This window comes from Pyrus communis, chromosome 11 (assembly GCF_963583255.1).
Source record: "Pyrus communis chromosome 11, drPyrComm1.1, whole genome shotgun sequence".
Lineage (NCBI taxonomy): Eukaryota > Viridiplantae > Streptophyta > Magnoliopsida > Rosales > Rosaceae > Pyrus > Pyrus communis.
In genome coordinates this window covers 25845597-25870982 of record NC_084813.1, presented here as the reverse complement: position 1 = coordinate 25870982, position 25386 = coordinate 25845597, and the positions used below count along the sequence as shown (strand labels likewise).

Genomic DNA, 25386 nt, shown 5'->3' with positions numbered 1-25386 from the left:
ACAACCATGGTCCAGTGTTAATGAACTTATGTACGGTACACACTGAGCCTTACACGAGAGTCACAAACCTCGCATCTACAAAAAAAAGATTTAGTGTGTTGGGTCGATACACCAAATTTTATAATACAAACATTTAGAAATTTTGCTTTTTCAATTATCAACTATTTGTATTATAAAATTTTCGATATTGATATTCCGACACACTGAAAATCTCTCCGCATCCACCGACTACATTCTAACTTTATTCTCCTTTTTTCGGCGCCTAGTAAATTCAACAGCACATGCCTGTGAATCTCTCTAATGCATATCTTTGTCCCCACGTATAATAAAGTAGGATAACTTTATCCTATCCAAACCAGTCCCTTCCTATACAGGTTTCACATTTTCAAATGCTGCATGATTAGCCTCACTACCATCAGCCAAACGGTGGAAAATGGAGTTTTGGAAACTGCTTCTGGCATCCGGGTTCTTCTTGGCTTCGTGGGTTTTGGCAATGGGAGGCCAGAACTTACCACCCTGTTCTTTTCCGGCAATTTACAACTTCGGGGACTCAAATTCCGACACCGGCGGCATATCCGCTGCATTTGAGCCAATCAAACCTCCTAACGGCGAAGCATTCTTCCATAAGCCGGCCGGGAGGGCCGCCGATGGCCGCCTTGTCATAGACTTCATAGGTAACAATTATATCAAGGGAAATACTTACTTTCCTAATCACAGTTTGATATGACGTGCATATTATTTATTTTTGTGTTTTTGTTATTATGGATGTGCACTGAACTGTGATTTGCAAAAATGAGAAGTGTCGTTGTCCTAAAATATTCAGGCTGGTTTTATTATTTAGTTAGTGTGCTGATTGAGTTGAATGGTAATTTTTGTGCAGCTGAGCGCCTAAAGCTGCCGTACTTGAGTGCATATTTGAACTCACTTGGAACAAATTACCGGCACGGTGCGAATTTCGCCACCGGCGGATCCACCGTCAGAAGGCCGAACGAAACCATCTTTGAGAACGGCATTAGTCCTTTCTCCCTCGACATGCAGACGGCGCAATTCCTGCAGTTCAAGGCCCGCACCGCCGATCTCTACCGCCAAGGTTCGATCTTTTTAGTGCCGAAAACTGCTTCAAGTTTCAATCTTTGTTAGCTGTTTAACTGTGAACTGTTTGCGATGTTCTCCAGCCAAGAACCCTTCTCAGAGAAGCGCTCTGCCGAATCCTCAAGATTTCGCAAAGGCTCTCTACACGTTTGATATCGGGCAAAATGATCTATCCGCGGGTTTTCGGAAGCTAAGTTTCGACCAGCTACGTGCACAGCTGCCGGACATTGTCAACCAGTTAGCCATAGCAGTCCATGTAAGTAGCACCATAACAATTGCTTAAAACCAAGAACCTTAAGTAGGTCAATTTCGAATTGCTTATGTAGGAAGCACTCCTACTAGAAGCGCTCATTGGAGGCACAAAAAAAATCTTCATGTTTCTAATATCGGTTGCGATTGATTGACAAACTTCAGCGGATATATGAAGAAGGAGGGAGGACATTTTGGATACACAACACAGGTCCTGTTGGTTGCTTGCCTATACAGTTATTCTACAATCTGAATCCGCCGCCCGGTTTTCTTGACAACCACGGCTGCGTCAAGGCCCAAAACGATATCGCCGTAGAGTTCAACAGGCAGCTAAGGGACAGAGTCACCAAACTCAGAACCGAGCTCCCACAAGCTGCGATCACGTATGTCGATGTCTTTGCCGCCAAGTATGGACTCATCGGCACAGCAAAGACCGAAGGTACCCAATTTCTTCAACTTCATTACCACGAATTATCTTGTTCGATACTGATCAACGTTACAATTTTGTTTACAGGATTTGCCGAACCAATGAAGGTTTGCTGCGGGTATCATGTGAAATACGACCATGTCTGGTGCGGGAATAAAGGAAGTGCGAGCGGAAGGGAAGTGTACGGTGATTCATGTCAAAACCCGTCGGCTTTTATCAGCTGGGATGGAATTCACTACACTCAGGGTGCGAACCAGTGGGTTGCTAATCGTATACTCAATGGCTCGCCTTCGTCAATCCCGGCAATTCCGATTACTAAAGCTTGTCATAGGCATTGAGAGTTCGACAGTAATAATATACATTCAATCTTTTCCTATTACATCTTCCTATTGTTTTTACTTTTCCATTTCACATCAATGCTTGGTATGATATACAATTCCGTCATCCTCCATCGGAGGCTAACAGAGGACAGAAAGCTCGCCGACCTCTTTTTAGTTCCGGTGGACAGGCATTTGGAACCGTTGTCGCTGGAGATTGAACTTGGTGCTAGGCTTCCGCTTTGGGTCCGGCCCAGGTGATGAAACTGAACGTACTTTGGTTAGTCATTCTGCTTGTATCGACTTCCGTCTGTCCCTCTGTCCCTGATCCTTTCAAGCATAGAATGAAGCGAGTGGGGATTTCCAGGTTTCAGCTGCTTTCTCTGCTCTTAGGTTCGGACATGAGAGCAACTTCTAGGGCATGGGACGCCACGCTGACGGTATTCCCATGCCATAGGAGTATTTTTCATAAAATTTTGATTCGAGTGTGACAAACAAAATACAATCGTCGTGGTGGTGCAAACAAACCTAACAAAGGTGGTGGGCTGATGCAATTCTGAGAAAACACAACACTCGGCTACAAGCCTCCAAATGAATCATGGACCATTAAACTTCGATTTGATCGTGGCAACCAACCAAACATGTACTGTAACATTCAGAATGCTAACAAACAGATGCCAACTTACTTCACTTTCAATCGATCGCATTCGTATCCATCTCAGTTCCTCTTCCACTTCCCACTCAACAAAGAGCCAAAACTCAGAACACAACACAAACTTCACATGCCAGCAGGCATTCCTCTGCTTCAGACACTAACAAAAAGTACGAACTCGTTCTAAAATCCTTTGTCGCTCACCCTTGGATTCGATATCAAGAGTTGAGAATCGAACATTAAAAGCACATCCGTTTATTTTTCGCCCCTGATATCAACTTAGGTCAATACCGACTAACTCCAAGGCAACAACAATTCTAACACTCACTGACCCTTCCATAACACACAAAATGTTGATCGACCAAACCCTAATTCAAACATATGTATGTAAGTTGTGAGTGTCAAAGAACATGTGCTCACTGTTTCTTGACATACAGGTAACTTGGTCAATCTGAGTTAATAGTTGAGAAAATTATGGAGTCATATTTGGTTAGGTTTAGGTGTCCTTATTTAGTGCAATTAATCATGAAAACCTTAATTAGTTGACAAAGAATTTGTTATCATTTAGGACTATAATGAAATCCTAATTGATTTGGAATATCCCTTTAATCAGTTAATAGGCCGGATCAAAAGGGATGAGCGTCTATATATTAGGAGGTCCCTGCACTCACAGTTATATTTGATAGCAAGGACTCTCAGCTGCTTGAGTGTGTAAGACTCCTTTTGAAACCCTAGCAGTCATGGCATCTTCTTCCTCTGCTTTGGAAGATAAGTTTATTTCCCTTAATTATTTGATTGGTTTATTGTAATTATTTATGTTTTATCTGTGATCCTAGTAACTTGTTTTTCAATTACCTCTTACAATGTATTGACTTCAAATGAAAAAACCGAAGGCGAAAACCACAATGAATGAGATCGAGCTATCAACGAAACTATGATCACCACAAGTAATTAGTAAGTTGTCTATAGTTCCAATCATATGTAGATAAACAAAGATTACCCTAACTAACAATTTCGCTATCAACTCACTCGATGATGGACTGGATGACACCAGCTCCAACAGTCTTGCCACCTTCCCTGATAGCAAACCTCATTCCTTGCTCGCAAGCCACCGGCATTATAAGCTCCACCACCATCTTCACCCGGTCTCCCGGCATCACCATCTTCGACTCCTCATCCTTGTCATTCTTAACTCCAGTCACCTTCCCTGTCACATCCGTCGTCCTCATGTAAAACTGTGGCCTGTATCCTGCAAAGAATGGGGAATGCCTCCCGCCCTCCTCCTTCTTCAACACATACATAATCGCCTCAAACTTCGTGTGAGGCTAGTTGCCCGGCTTCGACACCACCATCCCTCTCTGGATATCCCCCTTCTGAATTCCCCTCAGCAGAAGCCCCACATTGTCACCGGCCATTGCCTCATCGAGTGTTTTCTGAAACATCTCCACCCGTCACCGTTGTGCTCCTAGTCTCTCTCAATCCCACCATGTCCACACTGTCCCCAACCTTCACTTTACCCCTCTCTACCCTTCCCGTCGCCAATGTAACTATCCACAGCATCGATCAAAGCATAAATCTTGTCCGCCCACTCGTTCTCCCCTCTCTTGATTTTCGGGTTAGCCATTAACGCCTCCAGAGCCAGCAATGCCGGGCCGGAAACCACCGGCACATCGTCTCCCGGAAACTCGTACGACGACAGGAGCTCCCGGACCTCCAATTCCACCAGCTCAAGCAGCTCCTCGTCGTCCACCTGATCCTGCTTGTTCAGGAAAACGACCACATTGGGCACGCCGACTTGTTTGGCCAGCAACACGTGCTCTTTGGTCTGGGGCATGGGGACGTCGGCGCCGGAGGCGACGAGGATGGCGCCGTCCATTTGGGCTGTGCCGGTGATCATGTTCTTGACACAGTCAGCGTGACCGGGCAGTCCACGTGGGCTTAGTGGCGGGTTTCGGGTCTCGTACGTCACCACTTAACAGTTAACTAGATGATCAATTTTGAAGGGAAAGAGCATCTCTAAGACTAAGAGTAGCTCTAACTTTTTTAACATTTAGTCTCTTTAAGACGAGGTTTTTGGATTTAGATTTCTAAAATAGAATTTTAGTGATTTTATAGCTTCAATTTATGCATGCTTTAAAATAAATAAAAAATTAAAACCTCATGATTCATTTTGACGCCAAATGGTGTGAAACAAACGTTCCTTAAAACTAAACGAGTCACTTTACATATAATATAAAGCCACATAATAGTAACATTCCCAATCCCCGAGTTTTTGAAAAGTGTGGTTTTACTGTGGGACAAGAAAAGTAGAAAATTACACCATACGATCTAGAGGGCAATTAACTTTAATTTATACACAACCTATAAACAGCAACAAAGAATCACTGGCGATGGCCTTCCGGCAGGGCAACCACCTTATGGAAGGGCACTGTTCTCTGAGGCAAGGATCCGTCTTCCTCGTCGTCATCGAATTCCAACAAATAACTGCCCAAATTCAAACATTGAAACATCATATCACGCATGTAACAAGGAAACGACTAAATTAAGATGCCTAAAACAAAATCCATAGAGAGGTAACTTACTCATCTGTCTTCCTCTGATGGTTGAGAAACCGACAGAAGCGTGCAAAGCATGATCAGGGGTTAGTTTAGTTCCACGGCATAATCAAAACGATACTAAAAACACAAATCTACAAAGAAAAGTGCATCAAAGTGGATGGATGGAATCGTCACCTTGCGATGGCCATTCACCACAGTTGCCTTGTATAGTGCAGTTGTTCCTGGATATACAGCCAAAACGGGTCTTCCAGTAGGGAAATCTTTAGCACTGGTAGGATCGTTTCTCTTCGGGAAAGGGATAATAGCGCTCATAGGTAACTTGTACTTTCTGAGAGCAGCAACAACAAAGAAGCAAAATGGTGAATGTCCCAAAACGTGAGAAACTAATTAGATGCAGCTAAATCGAAGAAAAATTCATCTGTGGTAAGCTGAAATAAAAAGATCATGAAAAAGAAAGTTAAGCATCCAAAAAGAACCAAATTGTTAAAACAGAAAAAGCAATACCTTTGGACACCACCCTCTTCATCATCACCCGGCTCCTCATCTAGTACTTCAAATCTGCACAATTCTAACTAGCATCACACAATTTCTGAAACAAACAAACCAAGCTGGCAGATATCGACTGTGCTAAAAAATTATACAAATTAAAACGAATCGTCACATAGTAAGTTAAACTAGACTTACTCTCTTGTATCCTTGTCAAAATGTATCACTTTTACAACAAACCACTCATCCTTGTCAGCATCTTCTTGAGTGACTGTAACCCTAGCTGCTACCTAAAAGTGACAAGTTAATGTCAACAAACCGAAATTCAAAGAGAAGAATTAACTGAAGGATTACATCATAACCAAGAGCAACAGAGCGGCCTTTGCAAACGCATACCTGTTCCCCTTTCAGACTAGCACAAGCCTCGAGTTCACTTCGCACGGAAGGGGAAATCCTTGAAATGTCTGAATCAGTCTTCATTCTCTTCCTTTTCTGCTCATTACCTTCTGCAGTATATGCAATATCAGCTAAATGAAGAAATTATAGTGTTTTCCAAAACGCACCTGAATCTCAATGGAATATTAGCCACTACATCTAATGTCATATACGTATTTATTTATTTTTTGGTTAAGCATAATAATGGCATCTGACAATTAACATAAACTGTGAAATATTTATGTAAAACTAAAAGCCAATGGAAATATGTAAATGTTTAAAGGGAATGCTTATAGCTCCTGATTCCATACCCATCCTTCTTCGCGGCTGCCCTGGAGGTCCAGAAGGCAATAGAGCATCGAGTTGACTCAACAACAAATTGGATACACTGCAACAAAATACAATAAACTAACCTGAACAGCTTATCAATAAACTAAAGCTAACTTGCACAAAAAAGAGGTTGAGACAAGCATGAGCTTCAACAACATATTTCTTTAATCTTCAGCCAAATAACCGAAAAAAGACAATATGTAAGCTTCCTAGGAGTTTTTAACCCTTTTTCTTTTCAGTTCCATGGAAGTGTTTAACTTGAAGAGAGATAAAAAGAAACATACGTTACTTCACTTTCAGAAAGATCTTTGGCATGCACATATAAATTCTTCAGCTTCGACAATGAATTATCCCCAGGCTTCTCAACCACTTCAGGAGCTGCGTATTAACATGCCGAGAAAGATTAAAAAAGAAACCAATATTATTAAACATATTGGTCATTCCTCACTTCTAAACTGAATGTTAACTATCTACTATATCGAAAAACAGAAAAAAAATATTCATCAAAACATCCAATTATAAAAGATTAACAGAATATTTCCAAAGACTAACAAAGTGACTTACTAGTTTGGAGCTTCTTATGCATCTTGTTTATCTCGATGAGCACCTCTTCTTGCTCTTTCCTTAATTGATCGAGCTCTTTCGACTTTTCCAGTATTCCTGCAATGTCCGGCGCTGACATTGTTCCGTCCCAAAATTTCACTCCCACCAAATTCTGAGCTCAATCTTTTCCCCCTAAAATTCCAACTCAATCATCAGCAATGCACAAGCATACGAAAACTAAAATGAGGTTTCTTTCACTTGCATAAATTATACATACCTAATTCTAAAACTCGAGAACCATACGAGTTAAAATTCTGGATTAAAAATTTCTTTATGGGTAAAAAATGGGTGATACTATCCACACATCCCTTTTTACCGCTCAGACACTCTGTCAATTTCTGTCCTTTAATTTTCTTCAATTCATTCAATCTGACAAATGAAAGCTAAGATAACTGGATATAATCAAATTAAAGTAAACTGGATTCATGTTCTTCCTCATTCCTCAATTTACAAATATATTCACTAATCAATGATTAAATTTTACACAGAGAAAAAAATCATAGAAAGTAATTAAGCAACATTAACCTACAAAAATTCCAATTAAAGCAGATATTCCGAATTCCGAGACAAACCAGATTATGAACAATGAATATTTCCCCAAATCAAAATACTGAGAATTGGAAACCCTAAAAGCTCAGAGTAAGAGGAGCACCTGTGAGTAAGAATGCGGGTGAGGAGCGAGAGAATCACCGGCGGGTGAGACTAGAGCGTGGAAACCGTGGAGGGCTCGAATGGAAATTCAGAGATTTCTTCGTAGACTCTTTGGCCGATTTACTGAGCATTGGATATTACAAATTTGCACTGCGATTAAACATTTTTGTTTTCATAATTTATGGAGAAAAAAAAAAAAAAGGTAAAATACCCAAAATGACACCAATACCATTTTCAATTATTTTTTTAAAAAGCAAATGTATTAGTGAAAAGACCTAATTGCCCTCCCTTTACCCGATTGTGAAATAGGATTTGACACTCAACGGAAAGTCTCACCTTAATTTTCAAACTTCACAGTGAGGTGAAGGTGAAAATACATACATTGAATCATTTTTGTGCATTTTTGTTAATTTTTCTTTTATTTCTCTTACCACCACAACAAACTATCATATTCATGTTCTTCAAACTAATTTTTTCGTGTGCGGAGCCCAACTTGTTTTCTGGGCACCCGGGGGTTTACCTCGTTCTGCATGTGAGGTGTTCGCATCGATTTGTGTGCAAGAAGCCCATCCATTTTTGCGTCCATGGAGCCGACGTCATTTTGGGATGCATGAAACTAGCCTCATTTTCCATGTGCAAGGTTGGCCTTAATTTGTGCGACGTGTCCCACCTCGTTTTGCATGCCAGAAGCCCGCCTAGTTTGATGTGGGCAGAACCTACCTAGTTTTGCTTGCCATGATTTGCCTTGTTTTGCGTGAGCTGAGTCTGATTCATGTTGCTTGTGTGATGCCCGCCTAACACCCACGTTTTTTGACAAAAATGCAAATTTTTTATTTTCGCAAAATATTTTTCCTGAGCGTTAAGTTAAACTCTTTAAGGAATTTGAAAGCAGTTTTACAGTTTATTAAGCAACAAATGTATATTTAGTCAAATATTTGAGCCAAAAACTAAAAAAATAAGTGGAAAAACATAGTAGTGAGCCCCAGAACATTATCAAGGCCAAAACGGGTTTTGTTGACATATTATCGACACGTTATTCACTTTTGACTCCCTCCTTAATATGATCGAAGCGTTCAAACAAAGGGTAATGGTGTATTTTTTGCAAAAATAAAGCGTTTAACTTCGTAAGATGCGAGTTCAGATCTCGAAACAAGAATATGTCTTTTTCTAAAGTAAGTAATTAAATAGAATCTTGTTGGAAGCGTGAGTTTAAACTAAGAAATTCCTAAAAATGAAGATCTATTTAACTAGAGCAATGTACTCACTCTTGCACTACCAAATCACAACCATCATTTCCTAATCATTTGAAATTCACGGATATCTTTGTTTCTTCTTAGCCACTGCGCAGGCGCACCCTAAGACTTCCGCACTTCGGTCAACGGCCGGATTTCCACCCGTTCACGCGGGTCCCACAAATCCCCTTATCCAACGGCGGGGGCTACATCCTCTGGTTCAAAACTTCCCATCACGAGCGCCGCACGTGATTAGAGAAAAGTCCAAACGGAATCATGAAGCTCGTTTACAAAAGGCGTTACAGAAATGGAATCCGTCGGGGAATTCAAATTTCAGCAGTTCCTCGTAGGTGCCATTTTCAAAAGCCCAATCGGTTTCGGAGAAACAGGGAAACGGAACTGGAACGCCGGCCTTGCCGGACAACGGAGCTGGGCCGCGTCCGGTTGTGCTCCGCCGCGTTGACGATTTTTTTTACGGCAAAGTCACCTCCGTACGTTTTTACCTTCTCGTTAGATACTAATTACTTTCCTTAATCCCAGTAAATATTTCCGGATTTGATGCTTTTAACTGAGTTTAACTTCATGCCAATAAATTTAATGAATTTAGAAACTCCCGCTGAATTTTCCGCATTAAATTTCATGCCATTTTAACGTAAATATAATCTCCCTTAATTGGTTGCTAAGCTATGAATTTTGATGTAATTAGAATTTGGATCAGCTGATGAGTGGTGTAAACAAAGCCAGTGAGCTATTGTGGTGAAATTAATTTGATGTTTTAAAATTAATTTGATGTTTTGAAATTAATTTGATGGTTTACAATTAATTTGATGTTTTGAAATTAATTTGATGGTTTAAGCTAAGTAATTTATCTTCTCAGGGTTTTGGATTAATGGTTAATTTTCCATGAGGGCAGGCAGTTCACTGATGAACCTGTAGAGTCTGCCGATTTTCGCATGTATGGAACTCCTGCTGCTTGCTAGAATTCAACCTGTATCTTTGTGACTCTGAAATCGTAGTAATTTCAGTAATATGGTGTCTCCCATACGCATGTACGAATCTTTGACTTTTGTTTTTGGTTTGGTCATTCTTTAATCTTTACGTTCGTTGATGTTATAACGGGACTCAGAGTTTGCATCATTTGTGTAATGTGAACCTCTTTTGAGCTGCAGCGGAAATTTGAGAAACCCTAATGAGACAATGAGGCTTGTGGTGACGATCTTTGTTGGTGTTGTAATCGGATTCTTTGTAGGAGTATCTTTTCCAACACTTTCGTTAACTAAGGTGCGCGAATTATCATTTTATCGTTTTTCTGTATGGTTGTGTTTCACATTAATTTGGTTCCGAATCCAGATCATATACAGAGAACATGGACTTACGAATTGTGTTTGAATGTGGTAGATGAATCTTCCTTCCACCCTTTTCCCTTCGATTGATCTTTCGTACATAGAGGAAAAGTACTATGGGTTTTCAACCCAAGCACTGTTGAATGCCTGGTCTTCTTTGAAGGGAAACGAAGTGCGCACTGAAAAATATGTATCTCAGGAGACAAAGGTATGTTTAAATTATACTTGTGCAGCACAAATGGATTTAGGCCTTCTCCTAGGCTAATTATTGTAATACTTTTGAGCAGAAATTGCTTGCTTGCTAGTAACGGAAATTAAGATACTTCTCTGAGTGCACACGCCCGTATAGTTTTTTCTAGGGGCAAAGTTAAAGGATTCAGTGAAAGGTTATCTTTTTCTTCGGGCTGTTTTGATGTTGTAATTGTTACAGGAAATTTGGTGCAATCTACTGTTCTGAAGTTTATGTGCTGGCACTGACTTCTATCCATTTGCCTACAATGCAGATTTGGGTTCCAACTAATCCTCGAGGGGCTGAAAGCCTACCGCCTGGTATCGTTGCATCTGAATCGGATTTCTATCTTCGCCGACTATGGGGCCTGCCCAGTGAGGTGTGCATCTGCTATTATAAGTTTAGTATGAATGACACGTCTGACCTCTAGATTCCTCTCTTATATGAAGTCATTAAGTTTGATGCCTGTGCGGTGATAGTAATGAAATACACCATGAAAGAGTGATATTCAGTTACCTTGCCTCTCTTTAGAGGATTACTAAAAATTTCACTCAGTCCCTAGGAGACCTGTTCTCTAATCTTAGCCCTTTCTTTTGGAGGTGGAACTTGCAGGACTTACTTGTCAAGCCAAAGTATCTTGTAACCTTTACCGTAGGTTATGCTCAGAAAAAAAATGTTGATGCAGCTGTTAAAAAGGTCAGTTCTCTCAACCAATTTTATTGTGCATTTATTTATCTCTCTTTCTCTTACTAACGTAAATTTACAGTTTTCAGAGAATTTCACCATACTCTTGTTTCACTATGATGGTTTGACAAGTGAATGGGATGAATTTGAATGGTCGAAGCGGGCTATCCACGTGAGCATACAGAAGCAAACTAAATGGTTAGAAAGAAATGAGCTCCTTTGTATATTTAAAGTTTGTCCTAATAGTTCTGCAACGGACTTATGTTAAATCCCACAAGAGTTATGTTTTCACATAAGATTCCTGGAAACTGCTTCCAGGTGGTATGCCAAGCGGTTTTTGCATCCTGACATTGTGGCACCCTACGAATACATATTTATTTGGGATGAGGATCTCGGTTTGGAGCACTTTAATGCAGAGAAGTGAGCGTTGGGAATTAACTGTGGTGTTTTAATTGAAAACTACTACTTGTATGAACTATATATTAAGGCATCAATCTTCTTTGAACCAGATACATAAAGTTGGTCAAGAAACATGGTTTGGAAATATCACAGCCTGGTTTAGAACCAAATAGCGGGCTAACATGGCAGATGACAAAGCGGAGAGGTGATAGTGAAGTTCACATGTAAGATTGGCTGATTTTCCTATCTTTCTTTGTCTTTCGCTCATTGATAATATATCACTTTATTTTGGGTTCACCGGATTCAAGTGATGACTCAAATTGCTGCTTTACCTATGTTTTCTTGTACCTCTTCATACAGGCAGACAGAGGAGAAACCTGGTTGGTGCAACGATCCGCATTTGCCACCATGTGCAGCGTATGTATATATATATCTTCATCACCGCTGTGGAAACTTTGGAATGTGTTCGGACTTCTAATGCATTATACCTTGAACACCAAATCATGCAGGTTTGTTGAAATTATGGCACCTGTGTTTTCTCGCGACGCATGGCGTTGTGTTTGGCATATGATTCAGGTATTCATTATTGTCTTTCACCGTTAAAACTATTGCGAACCTTGAGTGATTACTCTTATTACTAACTTTTAAAACCTTTCCATGCTATTGCAGAATGACCTGGTCCATGGCTGGGGTCTGGATTTTGCTCTTAGACATTGTGTAGCGGTTCGAAACAACTTCTCTCTTTCTACCTTAATTATATTACTCCTTCCTGTTTGTGATTGTAATTATAATCTTCAACCTTTTCATCTTTGCTCGGAAACAGCCTGCACATAAGAAAATAGGAGTCGTGGATGCGCAGTGGATTGTCCATCAAGGCGTTCCTTCACTCGGGAACCAAGTAAACCCGAACTTTTGATCTCAACTGATTTGCTTATTATATCTGTAGGAAACTGTAGTCACCGATCTTTTCCTCCCGACAGGGGAAAGCGGACGGTGGAAGAGCGCCATGGGAAGGGGTAAGGGAGAGGTGCAGAAGAGAATGGACGATGTTTCAAGCACGAATGGCGAGCGCCGAGAAAGCATATTTTGAGGAAATGGGAATTGATCCTCCAAGTTCAACAGCTCATTAGAGGGTTGAAAATAATGGCGAAAGGAACTTGTACACATACACGTCAACTGTACTTACACAAAGTTACATTCGATTTGGCTGTATCGTTGCTACCGTCAATAATAGTGATTTTTTTTGTGGGTATACTCGTATCATACGGTTAATGGAATTCATAAATGATGATGGGCTAGTCAAGCTTACCAATAATACGATGCAACGGTCTTAAAAGCTCAAACAGTTAAGAGCATTTGGCGCCTGAGGTTGTGTTCCATCTCAAACGCGGAACTCTGAAACTAACATTTTCACAATGTAAATTCTTCAATTAATACAAAAAAATTGCTATGTTTTACATTAACAGATGAAGAAAAAAATGAAGAAACAATCTCAATATCTAGGGTTACAAATTATGAGCTCGAAAATGAATTGTTCGATGATCGATCCTCTTGTGTTGTTTTGTGAAGGCTTCAAAACTTGCGAGGTAAAGAATTAGATTTGCAATCACTAATTAGAAATAAGTTTTGGTAATTGCCTCTTCCAGCTCTTTGAAGTCCCATGCATTGTCTGCAGAGTATTCACCTGCCAAGCAGAAGGGTAACGCCGAGCTAACGGTATTATTTTCTTGAAAGTAAGAAACAAATTCCATGTATTGTGGTTGTAATTTTCGTCAAATATCTTCTGTTCCTTTTTGAGATTGTTAGAACTTGGAATTAAATCCGCACAAGGTCGCTAAAAGTATTTCTACAGAAAACCCTTCATATAATAATACGCTATGGATGGTAAAAGTTTCAGAAAATCAAGGGCAAATTAACACAACTAATCAGCAGTTATTAAGAACAAAAGATCTTACCGATTGAATCTCTTCGAAGAGCAGTTAAATGGGCACAGCTGCAAATGAAGACATTGAAGAGATTCAATGAAACAAAATATATATGGAGTCGCACTTATTCAAAGGGAGAGACTTTGGAGTAAAGAATGAGTCTTCTAAATTCAATACCTTCCGAGAGCCTTCCCCAAGTCTGCACAAAGCGACCGAATATATGTCCCTTTGGAGCAAATAACCCGGAAGATCAAATTTTGTCTGCAAAAATTACAATAAGCATACATCAGATTATTAGAGGACATAAGAGCTCACAACTTATAAACAATCAGATTATTAGAGGACATAAGAGCTCACAACTTATAAACAATCATAAATAGCTAAATTCTAACTCCGTGGCTTTGACCTTTAACCCAAGGGTAGCAGGATGCACCAGATACAATTTAGCCACGAGATGGTGTTAGACGAATTTATTAATTACAAAGGCAACAGTAAACAAAAGCCAATGAAAATAGGGTACCTGTCATCTAAGCTGCGCTCAATGTCAAACTGGAAGATTGATATACGTCTAGGTGAGAGCTCAATGCTTTCTCCTCTTCTTGCTTTCTCATACATCTTTTCACCTCCAACCTATTGCAAGATTAGTGAAACTTGTCAACAAATAAATTATAAGCCTCAAGGTCGACTAAACCTGTTACAATCTACAAAATATGTAAATTTAGAAGATAAAAAAAGGGTAAACTTATATTTTCCACAGAGTTGCTATGTCACGGGAAAAATGTTTTAAACAAATATCAGAGTTTTGAGTCTGCCAATAAGTTAGCTGAAGCCTTTGCTACACCTACCATGAACATTTTGTTTGTGTCGCGATTTGTATTGAAACACATGGAGAGCCAAATTGAGACAAAAGTTTATGTACCATACATGCATTTGAAATTTTAAATTCATGGACTCAGCTACGTGGTTGCTAATACTTCTCTTAGAGTAATCATTGTATATAGAGAGAAGAAATGCTTACTTTGATGGCAGAAAACATGGGAGGTACTTGCCAGATCTCCCCAGAAAAGGATGCAACAGCTTTCTTTATGTCTTCATCTTTTATATGCTCCCAGGGCTCGCGCTGAATGACCTGCACACGAGTGACGTGCAAGAAAAATTAGACCATGTTAAGTTTGCACTAAAATAAAAAAAACAAAAAGGGGTAACAACAGTAGCTCTTACAGACTACGTCAAAAAAGGTCATCCATCCGTCAAAATGTGGATAACTATGCAATATGGTTTTAGTTCTCACTTCTCATGATCTCGGAGTTAAGAGTATGAGTATACGTACAAGCATATAACTTTAGTATAAGATGAAACTGGCATTCGTCAGAAAAGATAACACACCGGTGAATCAGCATCCCAAGTTGAAGTAGCCTCCCCCAAACGGAAAACTCCACTGTACCCCTTGATCATACCTTGGTATCTGCAGTAAGTACAAAAATTTCGATTGACTATTTTAACAACCTAGGCACAGTATCTCATGAGGCCTAATGGCAACTGAACTATATAAATTGCATAGCATTAAAAAACCTACCCGTCTACCAACTTAGTGGCTTTACCAACACATACAATTAACAAACCAGTTGCCATAGGATCAAGAGTTCCAGCATGCCCTACCTGTAATCCACCCGAAAATAAGTTACATGAGCATTTATTTACACGGCAAGGTATAACACTACAGCTAGAAAGACACCTTTTTCACTTTCACCAGGCGACGCAGCTTTCCGCAAACTGTAAAAGAAGTCCATCCTGTATTGCAAATTGCATTATGATTCCTCTATAAATAAACAAGCAAATAAGATGCGAGGAAAAATTACAGGAACAAATTTTAACTCCAAACCGGATAAATGGAAACGGGCACAAGAAACCGAAGGCCTCACCTTTCGGTTTGTTCACCAAAACCACAGTTCCATAAGGACCGTCCCATCTCGGAGGAAGCTCAGTATTCCTTGTCAAAAGATATGGCTCCCCATTACCATTGCCAGCATCTTCATTGGGGACTTTCTTCAAACACTTAAAGAAGTCCTCCACCTTCTTCTCTGTCACATCTTTACTACTCACATTCTTCACCAATTCTCTCTCCTTCTTCTCCTCCCTCTCCGCCTGCTCAAAGAACACCAATCCCTTATCACCTTCCCTGTCTTTCGTTTTCTTTGGCTTCGCCTTCCCCTTCAAATCGCTACCGCCATTGACACCGGAATTTGACTCCCCTGGTTCAAGAAACGCCTTTTCGAGACACTGGTCAGGATAGTACTTCTTCTCCAGCTGGTACACCATCTTGTAATGCTTCTCCTTTTCCCATGGATACGCAAACGTGTCGTAAAAGTACAATTCCTCCTCCCTCTTATGCAGCGTGTTGAACTCAACCACCTCCGGCTTGAGCTCCACCAAGCTCTCCTCCTCCTCCCGCCGCCTGTCCTCCTCCTCCGAATCCGTCCCGTACATCCTCTTCCTCCTCTTATTGTAGTACTTTCGCTTCGACTTGTCCATCTCCGCCGACGCCAGCTTCTCGTCGAGCCAGTTCTCGAACCCCAATTCCGACGCCGACGTGGGTTTTTCCGGTAAGTCGGGTTCGGACTCGAGGGAGGTTTCGGAGTCCGGTCTGCTGACTCCGGCGGGTCGGCGGCGATTGTGATCAAGCGAGGACTGAGTAGGGCGGTTGACGATCATGTCGTACTGAAGTGGGTAGGGAGTGGAGGTGGTTGAGAACGACGGCGTCTTGGGGGACCATGATCGGCGGAGTACAGTGCGGAGGTTGGGGTGCGGTTGCAGTAAGCGAGAGAGTGTGAGTGTTGGACGGAGGAAGAGGAGAGACAGAGAGACTGGTTTAGCCATTGGAGCCCTCAGGACAGGGGAGATAGCTCGAGAGGATTTGGTGTCGTTTGTTATAAAACGGAGAAGAGAAAACGGCGTTGCGTTTTATTTTGAGAAAGTTGTTGAAATGGTCCATCAATTTTACTAAATTGAAGTAATGATTTCTCAATTAAAAATACATCATTTTTAGTCCTTTAAATCATCAAAATGTGCAATTATTATTATTTTTGTCAACTTCGTCAAAATTTAGACAAAATGAGTCATATTAGAATAATCATTGCTACAATTGGATTCAAGTTGAATAACCATTACTTCAATTTATTTCATTTGGTTCTTATATTTGTTTTTTGATTCAGTCTCATGTATGTGACACATAATCATTTTGAGAAGAGTCCTAACGAAATTAACAAAAATGACTATAGGTGCACGTCTTAATGCATTAAGGAACTAATCGTCACCAATTTTTAGTCAAAAAATCATTATTTCAATTAGATTAAAGTTTCAGTTATGCAATTTCGTCTTTTATTGTTGAATAACCCTAAACGACAACGTTTAAATGTTGTATTATCACACAGAAAGTCCACGCGAGGCATCTGGGGCAAGCAAAAATCATTTCACTTGAAAGTTTCACTAAAATTCTCAAAGTTTTCAATTTTCCCGCTCGGGGCTTCCTGCAATAATGGAGTCTGCGGCAGCCTGGGTGGACGCCCAAGAGTGGGAGGTCTGCAACGACGACGGCTTCGTCTTCAAGCGGAGGAAGAGGCGCCGGGTCGACCCAGATGCCGACTCGTCGGCTTCCGCTCCACCGTCCTCGTCCGCCGCGGATCTACGGGAAGATCCCGAGAAACTCCGGAGAGAGCGGAGGAGGAAGTTTCTTCTTAAGCTCAGAGATAAGTACCAGGCAGAGATCGACCAGTGGGAACTTTTGTCGAGCACGTTGCGCGCAATGGAGGATAGAGCGCGGCAGCTTCAACGGCAACGAGAGGAGGAGCAGCAACAGCGAACGGAAGAGGAAGAGCGACAGAAAACGGCGTCGTCGGATGGGCCTAGTGCGTTAGAGATTCAGGGGTCGGAGTCCGGTTGTGGGTCGTTGGTGGATGAGCTTCTCTTGCAGGTGAATTGGGGGTTTCTTTCTTTTCGTTTTGGGATTGTTTTGTTGGTGGCAATTTTTGAAAATTGAAAGATTTTGGGGATTAGGGTTTATGCAAAGGTCGGAAATTTGAGCTCGTGACACCAATTTGGGGCTCAGCTGAGCTGATTTTCTATGTCATTACTCTGATTTGTCAGTAACCAAACATCAATTGAGCTTTTAGGGTTTCTGTTCTTGTCTTCTTAATTGATTTTGTCATTCTAGCACTTATAATCTGTGGAGAAATTGAAAATTTTGATTCAATACGTTCTTACATATCTCTGATTTCTCAGTAATCAAACATCAATTGAACTTTTCGGGTTTATGTTTTTGTTTTCCTAGCATTCCTTAATTGACCCTAAACTTGTAAGCAATCATTCACCTGCTAAGTACATTTCTTCATCCTCCTTTATCTATGCAGGTAGACGCACACGCAGCGATCATTCGTGATGTTTCGAGTCTCTGTGACACAGCGGACGCTCTATATAACGAAGAAGAGGAACAGATTAGTCCGCTTTTCTTCGATATTCCGATCTGCAGTTCACCGAGGGAGCTCATGAGATCGTTGCAATGGTAGCCTGTATTCATCAAATTCCCAAGAGGTAGGAAGTAGGAGGAGATAATTTCGGGTTTAGGAAGTAGGAGGAGATATCTTCTTTCGTTGTGATTTGGTATGAGCGAGCGATGTAGCCTACTAACCACAAGAGGTGAACGAGGCCTAGAAACTGGAAAGTGTGTTCCATGCTGATTAGTGTGTGTGTGTGTGTGTATGTTGTATATGTTCTATTGATTATATTTTGATTTCGGTCCATGCTTTCGCATACTTGTAGCGATCGCTTTGCATTTAGTTTCGCATATACTCTGTTTCGAAACATTTGTGTTTGGAAAGACTTGCATCGATATCAAGTACTCGAACAAAACAATCAGCAATCCATAGATCGTTTCAATTCGTAGTTTTCTCGACAGATAAAAGACCAGGATTGATAGTTCTCACTGTACCAATACAAGGGAGTAAAAACTGTGTTCCTAAACAAGAGAACTAAATTGAAAGACACCAACTCATTGCCTATTTTGACAAGGTTTGTAGGTCAACCTCGTTTAGAAGAGAGGGAATGACTTCTATCTGTTCAAGTTTAAAGCCAGCCTTTCGACACTCATCCTCCAAGTGCTTCACTTGTAAAGGACCATCGGGGCAAAACACGACGACTGCCCCTCCGCTGCCTGTGAATTTGGATGCTGCACCCACCCTTCGGGCCACCTCCACCATTTCTATGTTTAAAGCACCTAGAGCATCGTCTCCGAACATGCTTCTGCCAACATCCACATACCAATATTGAGCATCAATAAAATGTACAAAGATAACAAATGCGAAGATGGTTCAAAATATACGATGTTAATCCAGCCTGGCTACTATGGTGTCATGATGACAACGTAACACATAAAGACGCATATAAAAGAGCTTCAAAGCTCAAAATAATCACATAACCGAACAATAAGTCAAAATCGGGCAATCTCAAACCTTCTAAGGTCAAAATTTCTGTTCATGAGAGAAGCTAATTTAGCGTAGTCCTTTTCAACTAAAGCCATCCTTCCTTCTAGTGCAATATCTGCAACTTCTGTCATTGATGATATTATAAACTCATCACCGTTGAGCCACCTTTGACGAACTGTACTATGTACCTGCCCTCACAAATAAACACACGTATCAATTCTCGTATAAATTGCCCAAAAAGTGAAAAGCAATAAGTAAAACTAACAAGAAGGCAATGCTAACCTTCCCAGAATCGCTTGGATTCTCGGCATAGATGAGATGAAGAGGCGGAAGAAGACTAACATCCATGGGTGTGTAAATTCCATGCCCCAATGTATCCATGTCTTCCTTGGCAAATTCCTAGGAACTCAAAAAGTTACCACATGTCATGGTTGAAATTTAAAAAGAATGCTGGTAAGGAATGGTTGAAATTCGAGTACCATGTAAACAAGGCCGCCATAAACCTGCGCCACACGATCTTGAAGACCGGCAACAATTCCAAGTTGCTTCTCGGCATTGAGGACGAGGCCGGGGCGGACCTCCACTTTGATTAAATGCCTAACCTTGTGGAAGTCAATAAGGCAGCTCAGGGCTGCACACACAATCGCACTAGACCCCGAAAGTCCTGCCTGAAATTGAAATCGGAATCTCAAATTCAAACTATCAAAATCACTACTCACTTGAATCGCTAAACTTTAATTACAAGTGTGATTAAAATTTAGTTAATTAAGATTTACCTGGCGAGGGATATTCGTATCATACGAGAGGGTGAAATTTCGAGCTTCCAATTCAATCTCATTTTCCTTGCAATAATCAAAGAACACTTTGCAAATCGCCATCAGCAATCGAACACCTCCATAATATCCCTCACTATCTAACCGATTCACCTGTTCGATTTCGATTTTCCAATTCAATCACATCTCAAATCTTCAATTCAATCACATTTCCAATTTTCAATTCAATCACAGCAAATGGAAAACTCGGTTTAATTGCAAAATTCAATTCAAAATTAGGACTAAAACGCAATTGCGAAATTGAAGTGGTGCGGCGACGAACCAGGTGATGGAGGGATCGGAAGACGACGTTGTCGTGGGTGGGGTGGGGCTGGATGACGAGATCATCGGACGGCTGCAACCGCACGGTGGCCCAGAAGTTACCGGCGGTGAACGAGATCGTGCGGCCGTAGTAGACGTCGCTCGGGTTCCCCAGCAGGCCCACCCTCGCGTACGCCCTGTGCTCAATCACCGCCGCTTCCGACGACGACGTCGTTTTGTGGTGGTCGTCCATTTCGACTTCAATTGTTCAGCTCACTGAAGTGATCCTCTCCAGCTGTGTGAAAGCGCAGTCGTTGGAGGCGGTGTTTGCTGGGCCTGGCGCGCTTCAATTCTTGTTTATCCAGCCACGTCACTAGTGACTAGGTAAATCTCACAGGGATCCCACTTCTTACAACTTTTACATTCTTTCTATTTAGGGGTGTGGCACGGTACGTTTGGCTCGGTTCCACCCTCAAAAAAGGAATTAGAATCTGAAAATTTCAACGGTTCGGTTCAGTGCAATTTCGTTTAAATTTATTACTAAAATTATACAGTTCCATTCATGATGGTTCCAGTTCGATTCATGTCGGTTTATGGTTCTAACCAAATATATATATATATATATATATATATATTTTTTTTTTTTTAATTTTCTACTTTTAATACCAAACACATATTTCAACCACAAATTTAAGTAAATTTGAGTTTCCACTACTATATCTACAAGATTGGTGACCGAAAGATAAAATGTGTGCATATAAATATAAATCAAAAGATTGAAATGCTCATATCAAGGTCAAAGTGTAGATATTAAATTAAAACTAAAGTGTACATAATGCATAATATACTGAAAAAGAATAGAGAAAAATAATGTAGGGAGAGAGAAGTGAAGAAAAATATTGGGCTTATGCACATGGTCTTCTTGAAAAAATGTCTTGCTTATATAAAAATAATAATAAAACAATAATTTAAATTAAACGCGGTTTGATTCGATTTCTCCGGTTCTTAATATTTCCAAACCAGAACCAGAACCGTTTGAAACGGTTCGATTCAGTTTTTGTTCCTGTTTTGACTTTTTTGGTCAATGCGGTTTTTTTTGTCACAGTTCGATTCGGTTTTCTGGTTTGGCGATTTTTATGCCCAACCCTATTTCTATTTGTTCCCTAAAAAAATGGTACCAATAAGTTTACCAACTTTAACTGAATTGGAGCAACAATCCATCAACTAAAAATCCGTAAAAATTGACCTCTTAACTCATTAAACGTGGGTTGAGAAAAATTAGAGTTCACAACTCTAACGAGAGTTGGAAAGACCAAACAAATAAACAAATTATTTGTATTACCTCTGTAAAATATTACAACACAAACTCTTCATAACCCACTTTAAAAATTATGATGCTCTCTTAGAGACACTCTAGATCGCTCACACCACTCTCACCTCTAAGTTAGTTTCTTGGTTTTCTTCTTCCTTCTTACTTCTTTGTTACTTTCTCAGTTTATACAAATGCACCCACCTTATATTTGTAGTCTTGCTCAACCGACTTAACTAGTCGGTGGAATTGGACTTCTTTCATTTAAGCCACAAGTTGTGATTATTCTAGATTTTTACACCACAAAAACAATTTGGGTAACGTACAAAAAACTACCTCAATTATTGGTGTCACGACACTTTCATACCTCATCTTTTAAATTTGACAATGTCATACCTCGTCTTTAGAATTTGGTCCAATGTTATACCTTCCGTTACTTGGCCGTTTATTTTTAAGTTAAATGCTGATGTGGCTTGATTCGGGATCCACTTTCTATTAAAAAATCATTAAAATATTATTAAAAACTAAAAAAATAATATTATTTAAATATTAAAATAATAATAAAAAGTTAAAAAAAAACCATCAGTTCGTCCCTCCCCCCTCCTCTCTCTTCTCCCCCATCTTCATTTCCTTCCCCACCTGCAAACCCAAAAAAAAAAAAAATTTGAAAACCCAACAACCCCCCCTGCGGAAGAACAAGAAATAGAAGGAGGAGGAGGAGGAGGAGGAGGAAGAAGAAGAATAAGAAGAGGAAAAAAAGGAGGAAGGAAAGAAAAAAAAAATTCACCCCCCCCCCCCCCCCGCCCCCATTGGCGCGGAAGAAGAAGAAGGGAGAAGGAGAAGGAGAAGGAGGAAGAAGAAGAAGAGGAAGAAAAAAAAAAATTTGAAAACCCATCAACAACCCCCCTGTGGAAGAAGAAGAAGAAGAAGGAGGAGAAGCAGAAGTTGGAAGAAGAAGAAGAAGAAGAAGAAGAGGAAAAAAAGAAGGAAGGAAAAAAAAATAAATAAATAAATTTTGAAAACCATCAACTCCCCTACGGAGGAAGAAGAAGAAGAGGGAAAAAAAAAAAAAATTTGAAAACCCATCAAACCCCAAATCCACCACTCTCATCCATTCTCCACATCCTCTTCTGCATCCATCCTCCACCTTCTCTGCCCACCCAAGATCCCACCGACGGGATCTGGGTTTTTTTTTTTTTCTGGGTTGCAGGAGGGAAAAGAGTGTGGGTGTAGGGGAAGACAAATTGGATTTTTTTTTTTTTTTTGTTGGGATTTGTAGGTTGGGGAAGAAGATGAAGATGGGGAGAGGAAGGCGGAGGGAGGAGGGAGGAGGGAGGAGGGGAGGGACAAAATGAGGGTTTTTTTTTTTTTTTTTTTAACTTTTTATTATTATTTTAATATTTAAAAAATATTAAATAATTGTTTTTTAGTTTTGAATAATTTTTAATAGAAAGTAGGTCCCAAATCAAGTCACATTAGCACTTAACAGAAAAATTGACGGAGGTATGACATTGTCACAAATTCGTAAGATGCGGTATGACATTGTCAATTTTAAAAGATGAGGTATGAAACTGTCGTGACCCTAATAATTAATGTAGTTTTTTGTACTTTACCCAAACAATTTTCTTTACTTTCCTGTCGGTGGACTTGGCTTTTGCCATCTTGTTGCTATACTTTGCTATAAATTTCTGGAATGATTTCATGCATGTTAGACTAGAACAATCTAATTCTTTTGTGCCGATTAAGCTTAATGGACTGGTGTTGATAATCAATAATGTGCAGCTATGATCCTTTTCGTGAATCCTATTAGAATTTTTGTCAAAATGAGTCATGGTAGAATGACCATTGCTACAATTTAATTAAAGTTAAGGGACCATTACTACAATTTTCTCATTTGATTTTTCATATTTACCCTTTAATTCAAACTCCTCATTTTGACGGAAGCTTTAACGAAGTTGATGAAAAAAGATCATAGCTACACATTTTGACGAGTAAAGTGACCAATAGCTATAGATTTTTAATTGAATAACTATTCATCCAATTCAGTTAAAGTTAAATAATCATTACTACAATTCCCTTTTTATAAAACAAAAAAAATGGGCAAAAGAGAGACCGATAAAATAGATGCACACACATGCACACACTTTTCGGGTTATCTTTCCAGCGTATACTTCCCGTGAAATAGCGAGCTATCTTTTGGCGGCGGGTTGTTCTTTTAAGTGTATTATCTTATATATAAAGCCAAGCACGCCAATCAACAGTGATTTTTGCGGTCACAAGCTTCACAAAAAATAAATAGATAGAAATGTTTTTCAAACAAAAAACTTCAAAAACAATCCAAAATAATACATTAAATGTGGCACGAGTATTTTCATCATTTTAATAGTGTTTTTATAATAATTAAATTTTTTTTGTACAGTTTTTTTTAAATTATTTTTTTTATAATTAGTACCTCACAATAAGTTAGCAATGATGTGAATTAATTAGTTGTTCATTAAATATTATTATCTATTTTTAAATACGTTCAAAACATTTTAAAAGACATGTAGTGCCGGTTATAAAAAACATAATAATGTAATTAAATTGGTTGTCAAATGATTTTTTTCTTTTTAACAAATCATATTATCTACACTGAGAAGGGGATGGGCTTAGCCTCATAATGAGCTAAGCCTCACAATGAGCTAACAATAATTGAAATTAGTTGTTTATTAAATATTATTTTCTCTTCTTAATGTAAATTTAATAGAGATCGATTTTATTATGTGGATTCAGCTGCTTTAATTTATTATTCATTTACTTTAAATACTTGACTTTCCTTTTGTCAATTTACGCACATAAATACATTTAAAACATGTAAATTGCGCGTAATACGGCGTGATTAAAAAAATACCTTCTGCATATGCGTGAGCGCGTGCATGAAGACTAGTGTATAGTAACAAGAAGCAATTGGATAAAAGTCGGCCTGAAAATTGACTATTTTAGACCATTTCAAAATGTCAATTACCATTCAAGACTCGTAAGATAAATAAAGCATAGAAAAAATGATATGAGAAGTTTAATTATACTTGACCTGCTTAGCCCTTTGGAACTCACTCCTCCAACAACTTCCGTCCATCGCCAAATTCTTCCATGTGCCAACCCCGTTCAAATTGTCCAGTCCTTTTCTCATAAATCATGGGCTTTATATTTTAATAGATTCCAGACTTTGGATTATGGAGGAAGATTACAAAACCGATTTCGAGTCGGAAAAGTGTCTTGACTAAACCATATAACCATTGCAGTATGCATGTTGTTTTTCCACTCCAACTTACACGATGATAGTATCTCATACCAGTCATAGTCCCTTAGCCTCAAACCTAGCCATATGATATCCGAGACAACTAAATTGTAGTTGTGATACATTAGTCTTGCAGAGCCCGACTTTTAGGTGGAGAGTAAGTCTATCCTTTCCGAATCACAATCCAGGAAACCAAAAGCTAGAATTTCCAACTCCTCCTTAATTGTAAGGATCGAGTAGACATAAAAGGATGTCTTCTGCCCGTGATTATGATACAAAAGGTTAGTCTCACACTCTCACTTCTCTGTGATTATCCTTTTTGACTGTCCTTTTATTTTTTATTATCCTTGCATGTGAAATTGGTTCAGTTTCTGGATGGATTTGTTTTAGTTTCTGGGATGGAGGAGGAGCCCTGCGGTACTAATTTGTATTGAGGAGGAATTGCGTTGTATGTGGTAAACACATTTAAAGCAGGACAACTAATTAATTTCTTCCACTAGATTAAGATAGGTTAAATTGTTGTAGTCTTGCTGTAAAAGATGGGAAAGTATTAGAAAAGGAATGGAGGTCTGAAATTCCTATTCCCCGAGCTATTCCCCGAGGAGGACCTCATAGGTCTGTTCTGTCTTATTCTTGGT

The 25386-nt window shown here is 39.7% G+C and overlaps 6 protein-coding genes and 1 pseudogene across 9 annotated transcripts; 3 read left to right on the top strand and 4 right to left on the bottom strand.

The window, feature by feature from the left end:
- The first annotated feature begins 316 nt into the window (after nucleotides 1-316).
- LOC137707610 (GDSL esterase/lipase At5g14450-like) lies at nucleotides 317-2144 on the top strand. Its single transcript, XM_068446517.1, has 5 exons — nucleotides 317-674; nucleotides 881-1090; nucleotides 1176-1348; nucleotides 1507-1780; nucleotides 1856-2144. The coding sequence occupies exons 1-5, from the start codon at nucleotides 434-436 to the stop codon at nucleotides 2104-2106; spliced, it is 1149 nt and encodes a 382-aa protein (XP_068302618.1). The 5' UTR covers nucleotides 317-433; the 3' UTR covers nucleotides 2107-2144.
- Nucleotides 2145-3639: 1495 nt separating this feature from the next.
- On the bottom strand, nucleotides 3640-4899 carry LOC137709302 (elongation factor Tu, chloroplastic-like; annotated as a pseudogene).
- Nucleotides 4900-4938: 39 nt separating this feature from the next.
- LOC137708564 (SAGA-associated factor 29 homolog A-like) lies at nucleotides 4939-7955 on the bottom strand. Of its 2 annotated transcripts, none has more exons than XM_068447671.1 (10): nucleotides 7802-7955; nucleotides 7111-7281; nucleotides 6831-6924; nucleotides 6528-6604; nucleotides 6178-6287; nucleotides 5980-6071; nucleotides 5800-5853; nucleotides 5470-5623; nucleotides 5320-5333; nucleotides 4939-5221 (listed from the first exon to the last, which is right to left on the bottom strand). In XM_068447671.1, the coding sequence occupies exons 2-10, from the start codon at nucleotides 7226-7228 to the stop codon at nucleotides 5119-5121; spliced, it is 816 nt and encodes a 271-aa protein (XP_068303772.1). In that variant the 5' UTR covers nucleotides 7229-7281; nucleotides 7802-7955; the 3' UTR covers nucleotides 4939-5118. The 2 variants fall into 2 exon arrangements, with proteins under 2 accessions (XP_068303772.1, XP_068303773.1); XM_068447672.1 differs by having other exon boundaries at nucleotides 7111-7272; nucleotides 7802-7954.
- Nucleotides 7956-9332: 1377 nt separating this feature from the next.
- On the top strand, nucleotides 9333-12972 carry LOC137708467 (uncharacterized). Of its 3 annotated transcripts, none has more exons than XM_068447550.1 (14): nucleotides 9333-9523; nucleotides 9946-10081; nucleotides 10202-10313; nucleotides 10431-10583; nucleotides 10879-10983; nucleotides 11217-11300; nucleotides 11371-11486; nucleotides 11607-11708; nucleotides 11798-11911; nucleotides 12048-12104; nucleotides 12197-12263; nucleotides 12357-12410; nucleotides 12511-12585; nucleotides 12668-12972. In XM_068447550.1, the coding sequence occupies exons 2-14, from the start codon at nucleotides 10062-10064 to the stop codon at nucleotides 12815-12817; spliced, it is 1209 nt and encodes a 402-aa protein (XP_068303651.1). In that variant the 5' UTR covers nucleotides 9333-9523; nucleotides 9946-10061; the 3' UTR covers nucleotides 12818-12972. The 3 variants fall into 3 exon arrangements, with proteins under 3 accessions (XP_068303651.1, XP_068303652.1, XP_068303653.1); XM_068447551.1 differs by having other exon boundaries at nucleotides 9910-10081; XM_068447552.1 differs by having other exon boundaries at nucleotides 9333-9527; nucleotides 9950-10081.
- A 135-nt stretch (nucleotides 12973-13107) lies between these two features.
- Nucleotides 13108-16522, bottom strand: LOC137708466 (uncharacterized). Its single transcript, XM_068447548.1, has 9 exons — nucleotides 15535-16522; nucleotides 15348-15403; nucleotides 15189-15271; nucleotides 14999-15077; nucleotides 14631-14741; nucleotides 14133-14242; nucleotides 13790-13873; nucleotides 13643-13680; nucleotides 13108-13371 (listed from the first exon to the last, which is right to left on the bottom strand). The coding sequence occupies exons 1-9, from the start codon at nucleotides 16487-16489 to the stop codon at nucleotides 13301-13303; spliced, it is 1587 nt and encodes a 528-aa protein (XP_068303649.1). The 5' UTR covers nucleotides 16490-16522; the 3' UTR covers nucleotides 13108-13300.
- Nucleotides 16523-17076: 554 nt separating this feature from the next.
- LOC137708028 (uncharacterized) lies at nucleotides 17077-18467 on the top strand. The gene is made up of 2 exons (XM_068446989.1): nucleotides 17077-17582; nucleotides 18019-18467. The coding sequence occupies exons 1-2, from the start codon at nucleotides 17148-17150 to the stop codon at nucleotides 18172-18174; spliced, it is 591 nt and encodes a 196-aa protein (XP_068303090.1). The 5' UTR covers nucleotides 17077-17147; the 3' UTR covers nucleotides 18175-18467.
- Nucleotides 18468-18537: 70 nt separating this feature from the next.
- Nucleotides 18538-20560, bottom strand: LOC137708027 (glucuronokinase 1-like). Its single transcript, XM_068446988.1, has 6 exons — nucleotides 20185-20560; nucleotides 19866-20015; nucleotides 19569-19757; nucleotides 19372-19488; nucleotides 19117-19277; nucleotides 18538-18907 (listed from the first exon to the last, which is right to left on the bottom strand). The coding sequence occupies exons 1-6, from the start codon at nucleotides 20413-20415 to the stop codon at nucleotides 18664-18666; spliced, it is 1092 nt and encodes a 363-aa protein (XP_068303089.1). The 5' UTR covers nucleotides 20416-20560; the 3' UTR covers nucleotides 18538-18663.
- Nucleotides 20561-25386: the final 4826 nt, after the last annotated feature.